The 18,456-nt window shown below is 36.9% G+C and overlaps 1 protein-coding gene across 1 annotated transcript; it reads left to right on the top strand.

Moving 5' to 3' along the window:
• Window positions 1-100: 100 nt before the first annotated feature.
• LOC117165177 (phospholipase B1, membrane-associated-like) lies at window positions 101-16,878 on the top strand. Its single transcript, XM_076625856.1, has 5 exons — window positions 101-292; window positions 413-625; window positions 12,421-12,630; window positions 16,480-16,654; window positions 16,733-16,878. The coding sequence occupies exons 1-5, from the start codon at window positions 101-103 to the stop codon at window positions 16,876-16,878; spliced, it is 936 nt and encodes a 311-aa protein (XP_076481971.1).
• The last annotated feature ends 1,578 nt before the right edge of the window (window positions 16,879-18,456 follow it).

The raw sequence follows: 18,456 nt of genomic DNA, 5'->3' as shown, positions 1-18,456 counted from the left end.
ACATCACTAGTATTGCGAGTGTCCAACCGCCGCGGTTGATTGTCGAGTCGGTAGCATCCATACTCGTATTAACAGACCGTACCTTCGTTATAAGACGACGATGGCGGATTCCAATGAAGATTCATCAAACGCCTACAACCTTATTCCTGACCCTTCTTCGACATGTATATACAATGTCTGGAAAAAGCGTTCCGATGATCTGCAGCAGCAGCATAGGTTCCATCTCTATCGTTGCCAGGGGGCCCTTCGCGCGAAGTTGTCGCGTCACCGTCCTGTATGGCCTTCCCCATGGGTCAGACTCGCCTGCTTCAACTAGTTCGGGCCAGGCACGGTCCTTCGCGTTCTTGATCTCCTTTTGTAATGAGCGCCGTAGCACGCGGTACGCGTATTATAATGTCTTTAATTTGCTTAGGTGGCAGGTGCCAGGAAAGTCCCCGAGTCGGTTCAGCATTCAAATCCAGGAGACATAGATGTCATTGCCGCAATGGGTGACTCTCTGACAATCGGCGCTAGAGCTATTTCGATTTATACGTTCGAAGTGAACATTGAAAATAGAGACATAGTGGGCAGTGTCGGCGTTCAAGGAACTTGGCGACAGTACCTGACTCTCCCTAATATTCTTAAAGTTTGTTCATTTCTTACATCTGCATTGTTTACGCATAGGATTTGTGTTATGGCTGTGGCGGCACTTGACAGTAAACTTCCCAACAGTTTACGTCGCGTGACGCACGACACAAAGACCCTATACCTGCGGACAAGATGATTGCCAGATGTCGATACATTCGTACCGAATATTTCCAGCTAGCCTAAGGACCGCTATAAATCTTAGGATTTATTTTAGCTAAGGTCCTCCAAAGGACAAACAGTCTTTGTTTATCAGTCTCGAAGTCGACCACCTACCACGGGGACACACGAGAAATCTGCTATCTCTCACGTACGATGCTTCCCGCTAGCATCACCCTCTCAAGGGCAGCTAGCATCCTTTTCCAACGACCAACACGAATTAGCCAATAAACATTAACGTACATTTCCCTCTCTTTCCGAACCAAAGCTTTTCTCAACGAATCCGATGCCTTCGCATTCTTAGACACATCCCAACGCAGTCTTCCTCCGCAGCAGCATCGCGACAAAAAAGTCAGTCTATTACAGCGAGTCAACATACCACGATCGTTATACTTACACGGTTCGAGTCGAATAATTACCTAAGCTCTCGGCATCTCGTGCAATCACTGTCCGCACTCGTGGCGCATCTCGAATCATAACTATCCAAGCTCTAACTTATAACCGCGCATTCGCGAACCGAATATAATCGCGAGTCCTGCGTTAAGTGTACTCATTGACATTACAGCGAATAAACATTTATCGTTGAATAAATCTGAGTTTTCCTTCCGACCCTATCACGACATATCACCTCATGGCTATAAATGCGAATACTGAAATCTTTCATAGCCGGATTTTCCTATATACAGGAATTAAATCCTAAATTGGTAGGTTATTCACTTGGGAACGCTATCAGTACTGTAATATCGTGATGTAATATGTTTACAAAAAGTGGACAATAGAGATGTTAATCAGACAGAAAAGACGATTGTGGCTTAACTTGAACTATTCATACCAAACGTACAGAACACAGCGCAATCCACACTCTCTCGGCAACGCCACTCGCAACCTCCATCTCCGCTCGACTCGCACTCGGCTCCTCCGCTCGCACTCTCTGCTTTTCGACTCGCACACTGTTTCTCGACTCGCACTCTGTGCTTTTCGACTCGCACTCGGTTTCTCGACTAACTGTTGTCGCATTCTATTGCCCTTTTCCTAGGCCCACCGCACACGTGTTCTACAGACGCTCGTGGCCAGGGTCACGTAGGTCTTTTCCACGAAACTATGCACTTGAAAAGACCGATGACACATTGATGGGCCCGACGGCGCCTCGGCTCTCGCGACACTGTTCATAGTTCGTCCGATATTTCCCAGGCCTTTCGTCCACGATACTACAGTACTGATCCAGCTGTGCAGTTAAATGTCTCCGAATGTGGAGCTATGTCTAAAAGTATGACACTTATGGCGACATATCTGGTGAATAAAATAAAGGAGAATCCGAGGATAGATATCAACAAACATTGGAAGGTCTGTAGGTTTGTAGACAAAGTAATTATATACAAAACATATTTAATTTCACATAATAATAATAGTATATGGGAAATGATGTTTTAATATGCACATAATCGTTGAAATTAACAACCGATTAATAGAACATAAATTCACATAAAAGCATTTCGATCTGTTATGAATACATATCGAAAACAATGGTATCCGTTATTGATCCTTTTCTAATCGATACCAAACTAGTACTGTATAAAAAGGATATCGCACGGAAGTTTCGATATCCTTTCTATACTTTCCGAAAATTTCGATACTCGATTCATATCCTAATAGCAATAATACTGTATACGCATTCACTCAATATCCAAAGAAGAGTGAACAATATTTTGATTTTAATATAAAATAAATATTTCATTCTATTTGATAGAGAATAAGGGTCAATTGAGGAATATGCGTGTGTATGAAAGAAATGAATTGCAAGCACAGTTTTTATGGTCTGGAGGCTAAAATAAACTATTCATATAAATATTTCTTTTATATACGGAAAAGTAATGTTCTTTTTCAAGTACTAAACAAATATTTCTTTTATATATGAAAGAAATATTTTCCTCGAAATATGGAATAGATATACCGTGTATACTTGAAAAAAATATTCGTATTTCTACTTAAACAGGAACATATTGACTTGATTTCTAATATTGAAGGTCCTGTGCTGATAAGTGTAGAAATAACACGTGTTAACGAAGGAGGACAGATAAAATTGTAGTTTATATGGTTTAAAGAAAAAGTGGAGTAGTACTAAGAGGGTAAGGGAAAGAAGTGATGAATCCGAGAAAGTAAAGATACGGAAAGAAAGTGAGAGAAAAGGCAGTCTGTAAGGAAGTTGAAACTGTTCAGAGAAATAAGAGGCTAGAGCAATAAAGGATCAATGTGAAAGCGATAAACAGAAACGGCAGGTTGGTACGATAATATGAGAAAAATTAATAAGATAAGGAAAAGTAAAAGGTGCCACCTATCAGGTGAAAAGAGAACATAGCCAGATGATAACGACGGTAAAGTTCATATCTATTTGTCTATCCGAGATAGACAAGTATAAGAATAACAATATCGCGCAATAATTTCAGAGGCAAGAATATTTTTTCATCGTTGCATGAAACCACATAAATATTTTTTTTTCTTAGTACGTACTATGAAGTCTGTTGAAACGAATTCCATGGCCTTGAACGTGACATCATTTACTGCTATAAAATGTTATAAATTGATCAGTTCCCAAGAAATTAAGTGAGCAAAAGTCGTTAGGTCTCGAATGTTAGGTTTCCATCGACGCTCTAAACAAATATCGAATTCCTTATCTTCCATGGTGCTTCTTAAATTGCCAAACATTATTAAATCGTGAAAGCTTTCTTTAGTCAAAGGGTAGAAATAGCAAACATGTATATGACAGTTTTATCTTATTATAGTTGGTGGTTTAACTTTATGACTAAACTTCGTCTCTCGGGCACCAATCTTTCTTAACTTGGTTTGCTTTTCTGATAGTTTTAGATGAGTAGAGACTGTGATATATCACATGTCACACCACATGTATGACATCACATCTAAAATGTAATAGTATTTAGTGTATTTTAGAGACAAAATTCAAGTCCAAGTACCATCTGTGGATAAAAACCTAGAATTTGTAGACAATTGTTGCCAGACATGCATTCGCTATGAATTTACAGAATGCTTGACTATATGGTAAGTATGAAAAAATTTAAGATGTGATTCTTGAAACCTAAATTAACTAAAGATCAAGAATAAAGAAGTTGTGTGTTTCGGCTTTGTTCTTTAGTTATCGAAATTAGAAATTAGCCGAAATATCCCCGTGTGCAAGATAACCCGCTTATACGAACGAATGTACGTCAGCAGCTTACCTCGTACAAGTCGTAGAGAAGAAGACTGTAAACTGTACTGCGCTACGTTTTCTAAGAAAAATCATAGATTAGACATTAAGCCTGCTTACTCATTAAAATCCATAACAGAATATCAAAAACCGCCGCATAGAATATTAATGTAGAGAGGATTAGTGTTTTCTCCAACACTTTGTGCACATAAATAATTTATAAAAAAGGCATATATAAACAATTTTTATACAACGTATATACACACACCACGGTTAACCTGTCCGCGGTCATACGTCGAAAAATCACATACATAAGAAACTTGGGAAAGATTAATAACGGCACTATCACAGAATAGAAATTACATAATATTTAATGAATTGGATTCGCAACGATCTCCGCTTTCGCGTTATCAGCACTCTTGTTTTTTTGGGAAAGATTACGTTTAGTACTCTTATTAGTGGAAACACACACTTATTTAGTGGGAACCTTTGCTTTGACAAAGCTCTCGTCCCTTAGTCATGTTCGTGTCGGATACGTGAATTTCTCATAAATATTTTGATTGGCTTCATTGGACGAAAATAGCGTAATCGCAAACAAATGCGAGTTATATGCTCGTTATAGAGATACAGTTTTTATATGATTCGGATATCGATGAAGAAGGCGACTTATTGAATACATGATAGCAACATATTTTTCTTTATTTCATCAATAAGTAAATGTGATTTGAAGTATATCGCCGTATTTGGTCTTATATTGATCAGCAAAATTTCACAAGCACGTTAGTGAAAATTTAATTTTAAAAAAGTTCAAACAGTAATCAAATTTCATTGTTGCATTACTATTGCCTCATCGATATTTGAATTCGGATCAGATTGCATTACTCGACCGTCCAATGCCTTGATGCATCAAGGGGAAAGATAGCGGGAGTAATTACGAAGCATTCAATGGCGTACATTTTCAAGTAACGCCAAATATGGCGTTGCCCACATTCTTCCAGCTTTTTAAAATAAATACATACAGCGACTACAATTCCTTTTCAAGTAAATAAATCATTATTGCAACAAATTTGTGACCTAAATCCCGCAATTATAGCGTAAAATAAAAGTAGAACCGATTCTATTCCTGAAGCCAGTGACAATGAAGTGTTAAACGTGGCGAACGTAGAAAAGAATAATGCGAGTAAAATAGAAAGAGAAAGAGGAACTGAGACACGAAGCGTTCTGCAAAATATAAAATACGAAACCTGGCAATAAGCTGAGACCTCATTAAGCTGAAAAATCAAACTTTCTTATTTTTAATTTGTAATGAATAGAACTTATACAACTGTTTGTTAGATGATTCCAATTTTTTTTTTATTTATTTGTTAAAATTACAAACAATTCTCGCGTTGAGAATTTTCAGTAATTTTTCTGGCGTGGCGCAGTGACATGGCTGATTATTTATAATAAGTTAATATTTATTATAGATAAGTATAATTTATAAGTAAGTATTATAAAGAAGTGAATATTGCTTAATTTAGATAACTAAATGAATCTAGCGTTTAGGTCTAGCGGGTAGTGCCTCTTCGGCCTGCGAATCTGGTCCGTCGTATCAAGTAGACCAGTGATTATGGGATTTCGGTGTTCGTTGACTCTTTTGCTATATCTGTCGCTATATTCTGCTATTTCCTCTTTGACTGTGGGTATCTTGAGGTCGCGATGAATTGTTTCGTTGGTAACATACCAAGGTGCGTCTATTAAGGATCTTAGCGTTTTCGATTGGAAGCGTTGAAGTATTTCAATGTTAGAATTACTTGCTGTTCCCCATAGTTGGATTCCGTAGGTCCAGACAGGTTTTATTACGGTCTTGTAGAGGGTAATTTTATTCTGTATGTTTAATTTGGAGCGTCGGCCCGTGAGCCAATAGAATTTTTTTAGTTTGTCCTTTAGTTGCTTCGTTTTATCTGAGATGTGTTTTTGCGCGTTAGTCTCTTGCCCAGGGTCATGCCCAGGTATCTGACTGAGTCCCTGCTAGGAACTGTTGCATTGTTGATGGTGACCTGGGAGCAGGTTTGTTTTCGAAGCGTGAAAGTTACATGTGAGTATTTCTTTTCGTTAATTTTGAAGCCCCATTTATGAAACCACTTTTCCATGGAGTCGAGACTTCGCTGAAGAGTGGATGAGGTTATTACCGGATCTGCGTGGGTAGCTAATAGCGCTGTGTCGTCTGCAAATGTTGCTATTGTTATCTCGTTTGATATAGGTAAGTCGGCAGTGTAGATGGAGTACAGTAGGGGTCCGAGGACACTACCTTGGGGTATGCCGGATTCTATTGGGAATGTTGCGGAAGTGGCGTCTAGGCATTTAACCATGGATTGTCTATTTTAGGATGGAGTAGTAGGGGTGAGGTAGGATCTTTTTAAGCTTGCACAGTAGCCCTTCATGCCATACTTTGTCGAATGCCTGTTGGATGTCTAGGAAAACCGCTGAGCAATATTTTTTCTTTTCGAGTGTTTGGCTGATCGTATGGGTTATGCGATGGACTTGCTCTACTGTTGAATGTTGTTTTCGGAAGCCGAATTGGTGATCTGGGAGTGTTTTCAAGTTCTCTAGGAGTGGGAGGAGTCGGTTCATGAGCATCTTCTCGAATAGTTTAGACAGGGTAGGTAAAAGGCTGATTGAGCGATAGGAGCTGGTTTCGTATATCGGTTTACCGGGTTTAGGGATGAAGGTAATCAGTGAGATTTTGCAGGCCTGAGGATAGTGTTCAAGGCGTAGGATAGCATTAAAAATCGATGTGATGAGTGCGATCCCTTTTACGGGAAGTCCCATGATTGCTTTATTGCCAATTAGGTCGTGCCCTGCTGCTTTCTTGGGATTTAGGCGACTGATTATTTCTATAGTCTCTGCAGAAGTGAAGGGTTCGGTAGGAGGCGACATTTGGAAGGGGGTGTGCAGGTATTCAGTAACGTCCGCGGCAGCTTTGGAGGAGTGGGGTTTGAATACTTTAGACAAGTATTTGGCAAACAGGTCGGCTTTTTCTACAGGACTACGCGCCCATCCACCTTGCGGACGGTGGATTGGGGGGATTATTTGTGGGGGGGCGTGTGAGTTTCCTGGAGGCCTTCCATGGCGAGTAGTTGGAGTCGGTTGTGGGGGATAAACTGGCGAAATATTTTTGGAAACAGTCGTTTTTGTAATTTTTTATGGTTTTGGATAGCTTTCTAGTTGCGTTGTTTAGTTTGCGTTTGTCATCCGGTGTTCTATGGGTCTGCCATACTCTTCTTAGTCTACGTTTTTCTGCTATTTTTTTTCTAGTATGTATGGGGAATATTCTTGTTTGCTGATAGATGTCTTTGTGGGTGTGGGGAGGTGGATGGCGTTTATTATGCTCGTGTTTAAGTATTCCGTGGCTGCTTCGATTTCTTCCTTAGTTTTTAGTGAAGTTAAGGCTGAAGTTGAGTGTGTAAAGACTTCTCTAAAGAGCTGCCAGTCGGTGTGTTGGTTGTGAATGGAGCCATTAGGTGTATTCTCGATAATTGTTGAACTGACCGTTGCTATCACGGGGGAATGATCAGAGGAGAGATCGGCCGAGGAGTTGATTTGGACGTGTCTTGATGAGATATTTTTAGTTACGAAGAAGTCGAGAAGGTCGGGTATTTTGTTAGTGTCAGTGGGCCAGTATGTGGGTTCGTTTGTGGTGAGGAAGTTGAGGTTGTTGGATATTATGCTGTTTAAGAGGTTTTTGCCTCCTGCTGTAACCAGTCTGCTGCCCCATTGGGCGTGCTTGGCGTTATAGTCTACTCCAGCTATGAATCTATTGCCCAGGGTGTCCAGGAAGATATCAAAATCTTCTTTGGCGATGGAGTGTCTGGGAGGGCAGTATATTGCTGAAGTGGTGATCGTGCCATGACAGTCTTCTATTGCTACGTTTGTTGCTTGGTGGTAGTCTTTCTGGAATGATGGAAGTTCGTAGTGTTTAATACTTGTTTTGATTATGATTCCGGTGCCACCGTGGGCCTTTCCGCTGGGGTGTTGGGTATGGTAGAATTTGTAACCATTTATTTTCAGGTAGTTTTTGTCGGTGAAGTGCGTTTCCGATACGAGCATTACGTCGATTTGCTGTGGTTAGGAAGAGTTCTAGTTCAAGTTTGTGTTGCGCTAGACCTTGGCGTTCCAAAGAGCTATGCACCTTGGTTTTATTTTGCGTCGGGGCGTATTAATTTATCCATGATGATTGTTAGTAGCGATAGCAAATTATTTATTTGCTCTGATTGTTTCTCTATTAGCTTTTCAAGCCTAGAGAAGTTGTCTGTGTTAGGTGGGTTGGGGACACTATTTTGGGAAAGATCCCTTTGGCTATTCGGGTTATTTTGGATGCCTTGTACTGCTTGGGCATAAGAGGTTGAGGTGGTGATGAATTTGGTAGGATTGGGTGTTTGGTTGGTTAAGGGGATTGGGGTAGTCGTGAATTTCGGCGGGCTGGGTGTTTGGTTGGTTACCTCTTTTGCTCTGAGTTTAGGGTACCTGTTTGTGTATAGAGTTTTATAGGCTGAGCAGCCTTTATAGTTTGCAGGATGGTCACCTTGACAGTGGATGCATTTCGCTGGGGTTTCCGGTGATTTAGCGCACTGGTCAGTGGAGTGAGTGCCTGCACATTTAACACAGCGGAAGGTATGGTTGCAGTATTTCTGCGTGTGACCGTACCTTTGGCACCTTTTGCATTGCACTATTTCTTTTTTCACAAGCGGTGGTTCGAATTTTACTATTGCGTTCATTAGGCGACTGATATTCTAAATTTCCTTATTGTTAGGCTTTTGTTTTATGTCTATGAAAAATAAGGATAACGGATCTTTCGAGACTCTATGCCTTATATTACTTACGTTGATGACTTCGTGGCCGAGTTTTGAGAGTTCGTATTTGAGTTCGTGTATGTCTGCTGAGTGGTGGATGTTGCGTAGAACCACTTGGAAAGGTCTTTCTTGTTTGAGTTGGTACGTGTGAAAGTTGGCGTTCAATGTCTTAAGCAGTTTGGTGATTTTTCTGTATGCGTCAGGGGTTGTCGGCAGAATTTTTACTTTGTTGTTGTTAATCTTCGGGTTGTATTTGTCCTTGGAGATATCTCTCTCTAAGGACTTGATCATTGTTTGTATGTCGATGACATCATCTACAAATATTGGTGAGGGAGGGGGATTCTCTGTACTTGTTGGTTTGGCGGCGTGTCTGCCGCCATTTCCATGGCGTCGTTAGTGGATTGCAATACGGCGAACCTGTTGTGGGTGTTTATTTGTATCGTTGATTGTTCGTTCCGGGTGTCGATCGTGTCTGGTTTTGATGTTTCTATTTTCCGTTTCTTTGTAATATTAGCGTCGTTGGTGCGGAGAGTTCTGCTACACTTCTGCCACGGAGGAGGTAGCGCGGGGTAGTTCCGAGTTTGCTCCGGAGAGCCTGGTCGCGATTGCTGGGCCATCATCGAGCTAGTCAATTCAGAATGAATAACTAGTCGTGAAGGTATGAGACTAGTATTCGGGTTGGGGTTAGGCGCGTGGGATTTTCTTCTCCCTAAGGTGTAGGAAACACTTGGCTGTGTTCACTTTCGACGGTTGGGCGACACGTGTTGTTTTCGAACTACACTGGGTACTAGAGACACATCTGCACGCTTCGGCACTCCACAGCAAACCGATAATATAAAAACAAAATATATTGCAAAGAAAAGATTCTGTAATTAATTAATGCACTTGATATTGCTATTAAAGCAATAATTAACAAATGTATTCTGGACGAATGGAATCTTATTCTCAACTGCAACTCATTATTCTATTCATTGTTTCTGTACTGGAAATGGGTATATCTTATTGCCAGTTATAGTTGTAGAATATTCTACTTGCAGAAAAGCGCAGATGTCTATAGCATGTGTATTCAAGAATTTTTGCATTCGTCCTGTAGCATCCCGTGTCCGGCATGGACAATTGGAAGAATTACGTATAAGAAACATCATTTGCAATTGCCATTTCGATTCATGGCCTAAACACTGTCACCACTCCCTAAACACTGTCATTTTTATTGTCGTCACGGGTAATATTTTGCAATAATAGTAGAAATATTATTGAATGCTCAGAATATTTCTATTTTCAATTATCATGGATGTATTACTTCGCATTGAAAATTAATGAAGCATATGGCTGTCCATTATACAAATAATACGGAATATATGATGTTACATCTTGTACCACAATACTAAATCTGCGAAAAAATGTAGAATAATTATTTCAATGTTTTATTTTCGTGGCTCGACATCAGACATCGAGAGTACTTAAGTGATTATGTATGTTATGTTAATGACGAAAACAGGTATAAATAATCGTTCATCATGGCGGAACTTGAAATGTTTCATCGACTTATCTTATACTTGATTGGTAAGGGCATGAGATATACTGACAGACATTGCCTCAATCCAGCTTCACTTTCGATAACGACTTTACAATTGTGTTCAATTTCTCTCAAATATATTACACGCAAGACAACCTTCCCAGCGATCATTGCATCTCATCGTGAAAACCGGCCACAGCAAAATCAAGATTCCAAAATGATACATGTGCGCAGCAGCCAGCGCGGCCTTTTGTGCAGTTTAACAAGAACATTTATCTCAGATCGTGAGAAACGTTGAGGGGGAAAAAAGGATACCACCTTGAATCCATTTAGTATTGTTATAAAGTTATAGCCGAGTAGAAAGTACGAGTTTTCGCGAATATCTCATCATTTCGTTAGTTGGTCGAACAAGATGACCGGCGATGGTTAAGTCTCGTTTGTATCTTTTGCTACAATTATGCGTGCTGACAGCGTCTCAAAAGATGATTTTAGATTCACCAATAAATTTGTACTATTATTGGCAAGTTCGTAACTGGCTTTCACAAAGTATCGGTATGTGTTTACTTAATGTGATTATTTTATATAGTGATCATTTCCTATGATATATAAAAGGGAACGATATGTAATTCTCAACTAATGTGTTTTTAAAACGGCGCAAAAGAGAAAATGCGGTATTTTAGAAAAAGTGTACACAATTCTTGTTATACAGATATACAATGTGCAGAAAGTTTATATCCTGTTTAGGGCCAAGTTGCATCACGGAAAATGATCGATGTTACTGGATGTTACCAGAAATTTCTTAGCGCGAGAAAATTAAATGTTTCAATATTGTTTAAGGATGCAATGGTAAAAGTGTAAATTACTCATTTGTTAATTATTATCGATTTGATCATCATATGTAATAAATTTATATTTAATGCTTTACAATATTTCATACTTTACACGCCATACTCTAGAATACTATAGATTTATTCAATATTCATTTTCATTTATTTGGCACTTGTCAGACTATTACATTTATGGTAATATCTTATCCATGGCTGTTTTAATTTTGGAATTAATATTATTCTTTTTTCAATATCTAAGAGGAAAGATGGATATTAATTCAGATACTGAAAATCACGTTATATTTATCATATAATATGGATATTAAATAAAAGAAATTTTTCAAAAAAATGATATCCAAAGTTTCAAAGTCATTGATTCCAAATGAAGCGATGTACTTTTATCACTATTGTAAAAAAAGTCATGTGTAATATGTTTCCTTTTGGGTGACTCTTTTAAAAAGTAATTTGTATGGAAATAATCCATGAACCGATTAAGTTTGTTCGCGACATAACTCAGTTTATAAGAAACTGAATTTACAGATATAGTTTCCTAGTTTCTAAACGAAATTATATTAGCAGTGAAATAAGAGTTCTCGTGATTTTTGCATTATTGAAAATAGATTTGATTCTATGTTTGCGTAAGTGAAATCACAAAATGAACTTCAGCCAGATCGTAATGACTGAATCGTATGAACTAATGAAACATATTTTCTAGGAGCAAATAATCACGACGGGGGATCAGTCTCACAATCAGCGCGAAATAAAAGCAAACTTCAAATACAGGTTCCATCAGACGTGCCATTTCCTTGCAACGTTATAGGTAGTTAAAATTTTATTTATTACTGTTGACAAATTTTTATCCATTATTATGAAAAAACGAAATCATCCTTAGATATTACTTCTTTGTATTTACTTTTCTAAAATCATTGCTTAATTTAAATTACAGTTAGACGTATTTTGCCTTGAAAATTTAAATTAATTAAACGCACAGAAATTTTAATATACTTTTAAGTTTATTTCTAATCTCTTTATACTATTGCCATTTTTCGTGATTCATATTTATTTAATCGATACAACAATTAGTCAAACATGGCACGTCTTTTTATATCCAATTAATATTTTATCGCCATATTTTTAAGTTGTCATTACATTTAAATAAATAGATTCATTATCGTAGCTTGGTACAATTGTTAGGATCTGTTGCTATCGCTCGATATAATTCCAGGAACTGAGTATCCTAAATTTTTATAACAACCCTTTTAGGTGGCAGATCCCAATGTTCCCGAATCGGTTCATCGTTTGAGACCAGGTGACATAGATGTTATTGCCGCGATGGGCGATTCTTTGACAGCCGATGCTGGAATTTTTGCAACTAATTTATTGGAGGTGCTCGTCGAAAATAGAGGCGCGTCAGCGAGCATTGGTGGTGAAGGAACTTGGCGAACATACTTGACGCTTCTCAATATTTTTAAAGTACGTTACTCAAATTCTTTACTCAAAAACTGATTACGTATATAAATTATATAATCATTAATACATTTATTACTTTGTATGATTTATTAATCATAAAAGAGAATAACGCTTTTAGCCGAGAATAGTCGGCTCTTTTTATAATTAGGAATTTAACCCCAAATTATTGGGTTTGGAGATTCTCTGACTACTCAATCAGCTTCGCAGTTAAACGTCGCTGACGACATTATGAATGACTGGGAATGCTTGAGAGATATTCAACGTGATTTTCAGTTATTTATTTGTCTTCCGTTTTCTATTCTTTCATCGTTGCTTGTTTGTTTTGTTCCTCCTCATTACTATCACGATAAAATAAAAAATTAGTCACGAAGTTATTATTCAGCGAAGTAAAAATTGTTCAGTTTTGCAGAAAAATAAATTTCCTCGAGAGTTAGCCATATTATTAATAATACATATTATTAATAATACATATTATTAATAATTACAAATAATACAAACCATACCATTCCTTTTCGTATTGTAGAAAATAATATCGCAAATGAAAAAGTTCGTACAACTGTTCTAATAGTATTTCCAAATACAACTATCTGTAAAATAGTTTATAAAATACAAATTTATGTTTCCAATTATTATTATTACTTCTACTAATATTATTATTTATTATCGCGTAAAGAGGCGAACAAAAGTTAAAAGAAAATTCGAATTTCTCTAATTAAATTACTATTCTACGATAGATTAGGCTACTTTACTTTAAAACGTCATCATTACTTTTTCAGTTTTGGTTGAATGTATTAGGAAAAATTGTTACTAATCCTTTATAAAAGCACAAAGTAAAACAGCCCAAATATCAGTAGTTGTTCTTCTGCAAATTCTAGTTCATTTAGTTTATTGCCTACTTTATTACTTATTTCGAATAAAATTTCTAAAATTTTTTTTCTATGACTATTCTTCAGTTTTCTACGTCGTGTACTTAATAGAAAATAATAGACTATCTAGAATTACAATAGAAAATTCGAATACTCCACTAATTTTTTATGTTCACATCCCTATTTGCTGAGCTTCATCTGCTCTAGGGGTATATAATACAATTTTATTCCTATAAATGTATTAGAAACAAGCAATTCTAGAGATCCACAAAGCAAACAAGACTTGTTGTGAAATACTAGGAAGGAATTCGAACGATACGTCCATCGAATTATTGTAATACAAACGAAGTCTTGTATTCAACGTTCGAAAGCCATACTCCAAGGTTTTCGTTAATCATTTCTCGTAAATTAACCAATATACATCCTTCACCCTATAATCTGACCTTACCAATTAACACGAGGTGACACGATATACATACTGATATATGTAGTGTGTATTAATAGGTATAAGATATTTTTTAAGATGATTCGCAGTCCTATCTTTTCCTCATGTGAAGTTTCGAAACTTGTTGAGCCATTTTCTGCTTACTCGTTACTTATCGTGAGTATTCTCCTAAATAAATCGGATACATAGTTTTTTACAAGCTTTCTAGAAAAAGGTAGGATGGAAAGGTAGGATGGAAAGAAGATTATTTAAAAACTAGTTAATAATAATTACTTGTACTAATGAATAGTAAATACTTTAACTAAGGTTTTTTTAGCCCTACTAGAAGACGCTTTAAAAAATCTTACGATTTCTTTATAAATTCTACTTATCAGAAATCTAAAGATTTTTCTATAAGTCCTGTTTGTGCAAAAATTTAAAGACAACAAATGTGCGTGCTCGTTTGTAGTAGAGCCTTATTGTTCGTGAATAAACGTTTGTATTGCGTAAGTATAGATTCGTTCCATGCTCCACCGCCAGAACCGGCAAAAATTCCCTTTCTTTTCTTGTTTTGAACTTGCATGTGATTATGAAAATGCTATCAGTATTTTTGCTGGTCTATATAACCATTTGTGGTAATTACACTATCGATATTTTGTATTTCAGTATTTACGTGATTTTCATTTTCTTCTTTCTTCGTTTCTTCATTTTACTGATAATAACTGTTTTAAATGTCTGATATGAGATACCGGTCTCTTTGGTTCAAGGCGCGTAATTAGTAATTAGTATGTTGGTAATTATCAAATTTAAAATTAACTTATCTATCTTTTATTTTCTCCTATCAGTTTCCAAGTAAGATATGTAGCCATTATTTCTGTTAATTCTATAACTATCTTGAGTTGTGCACTTTTAAATGTTTCATCATAGTTGTCATACATTTGTTGGATTTTATTGTTTTCGCACAAATATTACACTCCTCATCTCCATCCTCAATAACTGTGTAATAATTTCACACACATATCCATGAATCGCGGCTCACAAATTCACGAATGTGATCCTTTCAGCTATCTGATGTCTTTATAATAAATAAATTCAGTGAGCGTAATTGCGGTTTTTTTCAGTGTAGGAATATTGTTCGTAGTGCGAAACCCAAGTATTTGTGGAGACACTCCTTATTCTACCGTCAAATGACCGACACATCCAAACCAGCTAGCTAAACTAAAAAGAAAGGAAACTAAAAAGAGAACACCACACTGATTTCACTAAAAAAATAAAATAGGCAAACTCGAAGATGGTATCCCGCTGGGGGAAGCCCTCCACATGTTATTTAGCAATTAAGCTAGAAAAATTCACCGAATGTCCAGCTGGATATATTGTAAAGTACGAATTAAATAATAATAATAATAAAAAAAAAACAGTGATCATCCCGTACACAGATATGCTAAATGTCGCCAGCTAAAACAGAACACGAAGGAAGCTCCTAGTGAGATCTCGCATCCCGCGCGAGTTTGCTGATCGGGTTTACTGACCAACTGAGTGTTTGGGGTTACACATATTAAGATATGTATAATTTTGTGTGCTAGACTAGATTGGCCGCGTAGTAGTGACACACATATGTGAATATGAGTGTGTGGAAGTATGCGTGTGCGCGGCGTTTTGAAAAACAGATGAATGTAACTGTTCCGTTGGCAGTGTGGTATGGAAGATGGTGAGACAAAGAAAGTGCTGAGACGCATACAAATGTATACCCACGAAGCTCCTGGAAAACATTTATTAAATAAATCTGAAACTATTTTAATATGAATTCTAAGTGTAACCTTAGTGTTCTTTTACTTTTATTTCGGTAATTAAGATCCAGAATTCTCAACAACACAACAGCTGTAATATTTCGTTTCTCTTATCACCAAGATCGGCGAGATCGTTACTCGAACGACACGTGACCACAGAGATTATTAGGATGCAATGAGGCTATCCCCTATGAACCTAACCCCAATCCCATGAAAATATCTTATCGAAATGGTGTAACTACCACTGTTTTCATCCTCCATTTTCACCGTAGAGAAATCATCGACAGTGCCCTTACAGTGTGAAACAGTTTAAGTTCGCCTCTAGCCTTTACTAAATCAATATTTGTGTCTATCCCAATTAGGAATGTGGCACTTATACCAAATATCTTGGAGAGATGTTACATCCTTCCATTACCATATCGTGTAACGAAAATCGCTAATTTTGGCAGTGAAACATTTCACATAATCTGCTACCGTGTAACAAAAATTATATTATGAAAAACTACGAACTTTTAGTTACTATGATAATGCAATTGATTACGAAGTATAATTACGAAGGCAAAATGTGATATACTTATACTGAAAAACTGGAAAATCTTGCAAACGAATTTTACCTCTATCTCAGCACGGTGTGAAATTTCGCCCCACAATCGGCCTATTTCTATAATTTCACGTTTATGCGATATTATTTCCCTAACAAATTTCAAGTACCGTTTGATATCCATTCTAAGATGCATATAAAGAATATGCCATTTTGCTTCATCTTTATAGCTAGCAAGAGATAGACGAAGAAGTTGCTGATTATCCAGAATTTCATAGAAATTACTTCACTGTAGAAATTTTACCGACTCTGAAAGATGCAAAAGTACCGCTTGCCGAGGATGGATTCGCCGATCTCTCATATCTTACTGCTGATTGCTTTCATTCGAATCAAAAACTACATGCACTATGTGAATATAACAGATGAAACTATACAATTATTTAATGAGTGTTACGTTGATAATCAGAAATGTTTTGTGTTTCCCAAGATGCGAGTAACCTGTGGAATAATTTGTTGGAACCAGTTGGTAACAAGAGTAGCACTTACACTACGCTATTTAAAAAATGTCTGTGTCCTACTTCGGAAAAACCGTTCTTGATGACGTATAAAAATTCACAGAATAACGAAAATTAGGATGGTTAGAGAAATTAAAAACAGTTTCTGTAGATGTATTTTCGTCTTGGCATTCAATTAAAACAACAAGCAATTTGTGTGCATCAAAACGGCATATTTATGAATAATGAATTAAAAGAAACTTGTTTTTCTACATTTCTTCCTTCTTGTACATAACTGCTTACAGTTATTTTTTCTGTATGACATACTTTTACAGTCGCAGGAAGATTCTGAGGTTTTTGATTCCTTTTGATCCATCCAGACTATTTACTCCAATCTTAAATATTATCAAATAAAATGAACATATAATTTTTAAATAGATTTTCTAAAAGAAACGTAACAAGCTGTAGTACCAGATTTAATGTCGCTTTATTTCACTAGATTCATCTACATACAGTCATGTCCTAGATACAGTAATGTAAATCTCGTGTTCGAGACTCGAGTGGCATAAATTTTCATTTTCTTCGTTAATTTTTTATGTGGTTCCAGTCCTGCGCCTATGGGTCTCTTGGAAACACATCATCCAATTTCTGAAACGCTCATGTAACCACACTTATAAAAACGCATTTTCCGGTGACCAAGCTTCTTGCCGCCCTTAGAACAAAGAGTAAATTCGCCAAGATCATACTTTTTATTCAGAACGCGCTATGCGTCGCACTGCAACGACTTTTTAGTTTAATTTTAAAAAAAGTTAGAATCCTTTCAATCGTCTTCGTCGTAAATGTTGAGTAAATATTAGGTTGGTATGATTACTAGTTCCTACATGCTAAGTTGGTATGACTTTTAGCGACGCTCCTTCGTCTTTGGCGTCGGCCAGGTGTTAATTATCTGAATGTATCCGGTGTGTTCATATGTACATGGTGGTGAAATACAGAACGTAAAAGCTGAATCTGTGTGAATCAATAGATATCAAACTCCAAAACCTATTTAATAACAGTAAAAATCGTCCACGTAAAGTCTGGTCGTCCAGCACCGTTAATTTTAGTTGTGCAATAAATGTTAAACGGAAGTTCGCCTTTTTCTCTTTTTAATTCATTGGAGATTTCTCCACGACACATCGGCGGATACATCTCAAAATCTTGAAGACCAGTTTATGTCATATGTATCAGTACCAATTAAGTAATATAATGTGTTTTTTCTTTTTTGCTGTAAAATAGGCATTAGTTTGAAAGCATTTATCCGGAACTATTCCGATGTAACCCTTTTTGCATAATATAATATCATCAGTTAGAAACTTTGCAACTTGGAGAGTACAAATTACCAAAAGTAATAATTTGTAATTATTAAAAAATTAGCAAATTCGACAGCGAAATAATCGAAATTTTACGAGAGTTTTATAAAAGTTAAAAAAGTTACAAGCTAACTGATTTAATGAAAAATTACAGAACCTTAAACAAAAAGTGTAACGAAAATGAAGAATGGTGTCAATTAATCAACATTGTTAGATTATCGTGCAAGGCGGTCCAATTTATTGTGAAATATGTCATGGCTTCGTTGATCTGATGACGATAATGGAATATCAATGACGGATTTCACCGTTGCAGAGATGTACTAAATCGTGGTAGAAGCACATGCCGCTACTTCTTCCTCCAATCTGGA

This window comes from Bombus vancouverensis, chromosome 17 (assembly GCF_051014615.1).
Source record: "Bombus vancouverensis nearcticus chromosome 17, iyBomVanc1_principal, whole genome shotgun sequence".
Lineage (NCBI taxonomy): Eukaryota > Metazoa > Arthropoda > Insecta > Hymenoptera > Apidae > Bombus > Bombus vancouverensis.
The sequence above is the reverse complement of the archived record's forward strand: the minus strand, read 5'-3'. Positions and strand labels throughout refer to the sequence as shown.

Coding starts and splice junctions, on each gene's coding strand:
- LOC117165177 (XM_076625856.1), top strand. CDS start 101: ATGGCGGATTCCAATGAAGATTCATCAAACGCCTACAACCTTATTCCT. Junction 626..12,420: donor CTCTCCCTAATATTCTTAAA/GTTTGTTCATTT, acceptor CAACCCTTTTAG/GTGGCAGATCCCAATGTTCC. Junction 12,631..16,479: donor CGCTTCTCAATATTTTTAAA/GTACGTTACTCA, acceptor CTTTATAGCTAG/CAAGAGATAGACGAAGAAGT.